The sequence below is a fragment of the Equus quagga genome, unplaced genomic scaffold (genome assembly GCF_021613505.1).
Source record: "Equus quagga isolate Etosha38 unplaced genomic scaffold, UCLA_HA_Equagga_1.0 97585_RagTag, whole genome shotgun sequence".
Taxonomy (NCBI): Eukaryota; Metazoa; Chordata; class Mammalia; order Perissodactyla; family Equidae; genus Equus; species Equus quagga.
In genome coordinates, this window is record NW_025804252.1 from 1 (window position 1) to 2,473 (window position 2,473).

At 58.5% G+C, this 2,473-nt stretch overlaps 1 protein-coding gene across 1 annotated transcript; it reads left to right on the forward strand.

Annotated features, from left to right (window-relative positions):
* Positions 1–3: 3 nt before the first annotated feature.
* Positions 4–761, forward strand: LOC124234629 (intestinal-type alkaline phosphatase-like; the record flags this gene model as incomplete). The annotated part of the gene is made up of 2 exons (XM_046651951.1): positions 4–85; positions 187–761. Coding segments are annotated over 2 exons (387 nt in total), but the record flags the coding sequence as incomplete, so codon positions are not given.
* Positions 762–2,473: the final 1,712 nt, after the last annotated feature.

Genomic DNA, 2,473 nt, shown 5'->3' on the forward strand with positions numbered 1-2,473 from the left:
GCCTACACCTCCATCCTGTATGGCAATGGCCCAGGCTATGTGCTCAGTGGTGGTTCCCGGCCTGACGTCAACGAGAGCCAGAGCAGTGAGTACAGCGGGTCGGTGGTCTGGGCGGACCACGATGGGAACTCGCGGGAGAGAGGAGGCGGCCCGCCCCGCCCGCGCTGACCCCCACCCTCCGTCCAGTGGACCCCGCGTACAAGCAGCAGGCAGCCGTGCCCCTGTCGTCGGAGACCCACGGCGGCGAGGACGTGGCGGTGTTTGCGCGCGGCCCGCAGGCGCACCTGGTGCACGGCGTGCAGGAGCAGACCTTCGTGGCGCACGTCATGGCCTTCGCCGCCTGTCTAGAGCCCTACACGGCCTGCGACCTGTCGCCCCCGGCCGCTGCCACTGCCGCTGCTCCCGCCGGGCCGGCTGCTGGCTTGCTGTCGCTGTCGCTGCCTCCCGGGCTGCTACTGCTGCTGCTGCTGCTGGTGTCCACTGCGCCCTGAATCCCGCACCCACCCCAGGGCGTGGGACCCCATCGCTGAGTGTCCTGCTCTCCCAGCCCTGGGTCCCATCTGAGAGCCACCCCCAGAGCACCCACCCCACGACCCTAGGCTAAGACCTCCTGGCACTAATTGAGTCTTAGCCCATGGCCACTCCTTGGGAAGGTGGCTTTTCTGGGACACCCCGGCCTTCCTGGCTGCCCTCTACTCCTTGCCCCCAACCTCAGTAGCCCCAGATTTTGTTATACATCATCCCCCTGCACCCCAGGAAAGAAGGGGCCTTGAGTCCCCAGTCTCTTAGGAACCAGCCTAAGGAGATAGGGCCATCTGCAAGGCCCCTGGCCTAACAGGATAAGGCCCCTAACCAATTGGCAAGCTAGGGGAATCAGATAGAGGCCACCAAGATCCACATTCTGCTGCCTTGGGACTTTCCTGGGCTCAGGCATGTGCCCCAGCACTCAGGAGTCCACTGAAGGTGACCCTAGCCCCATTTGCATAGGAAAAATCCCCCCGGGGTGGAGCGCCAGCATGCTAATGATCCGTGCGTCGCATGTGGTTGCATGCTACGTGACAGCGCAGGCACGTGCACCACGCCCTCTCTACGTGCCATGGCAAGGCGCTCCTGCCAGCCTTTGCCCCATAGTCCTGCTGCCTAAAAGCTGGTCACCTGCCCTTTCCTTTCTGCACCGGCTCCCTTGTGCCTCCCCTGTGCACGAGCTAGGAAGCTTTTATTTTCTCCTTCCGTTTGTTGTCTCCCTTGATTCCCATCCTGGGGGACAGTAAGAACCCATGAGCCAGTAATGGAGGCACCCTTCCTCTTACTCGGCAACCAGTCCTGTGGGCACGTTGCTGGCCCACGAAGCTGCTGGGGCCAAGAGGGCCAGGACGGGTGTCCAGGACAGGAAAATTCTCCCTTTACCTTCCTTCAGTGCTCATGGCCCAAATAATGAAATTAACACAAAACATTACCAGGAGAAAAAAAACAGTTTGAAGTGGGCAGGTTTTATATCTTTTTGCACAAAACAATAAATGTGCGATTGGACAGATTTGTCTTGGGTGCTGAATCAGTAAGGAATTTAAGCAGAATTTGTGTTTGGAGTTGTCAATTAGCAAAAAAGGGACCCAGGTTGGTTTATACAGACTTTCCTGCCCTGAATCCCCTGGGGCTGGTGATGAAGACATCCCCCTCAGGCTCCAGGTGCAGGGAGGGGATTGATTGATTTCCTGCATTTAAGCGAAAAGGAGGGTCAAAGTGTCCTTGCACAGGCTGCTTTTTAAGACTTTCATTCAAAATTATCAATATGCCATATTTGGGGCAGCCAGCCCTGGGCGCCTATATGGCTTTGACACAGCACTCAGCTGCCCCTCCTAGGAGCCCAGCGGTACCACTAAACAGAGGAGACTTGTCCTAAGAAACTCAACTACTGAGGTGGTCACTGCCCCCCACTCCCACTCCAGGCTGGAGATCCGAGGAGCATCAGGAGAAGCTGTGGGGGCAGGGCAGGCAGCCCCAGGGCAGCCCCTGCCCTCTCCCTGAGGGCTTGACTACGCAGAAGGAACAGCCATGCAAGGGCCCTGAGGCAGCACTCAGCACTGGTGTTGCAGGCCAGCAGCTGGATCAGAGTTGGGCGGGGTGGGGTACAGGAGGTAAAACCTGAGGGATAAGGAGGGACAGGGAGCAGATGGGGGAGGAGCTGGGACGGTTCCAGAGTGTGGAATGTGATCAGAGACTTTGAGCAGGGGCCTGACATGACCTGACTCTTGGAAAATAGCACTCTGGCCACTGAGGGGAGAAGAGTCTATTCTGCTTTGATGGAGGGAGGGGGGCAGAGGTGGGAGCTGGGACCCTAGAGTGGTGGTGCAGACCCCCAGCTGCATCCGGGAACATTCTGGAGCCCCCACTCCAACACGGCTACACTTACTGAGTCTCTCACCCACCCAAAGGGGACGTTTAAAAGGATTCTAGGGAGGGGAAATCAACCATA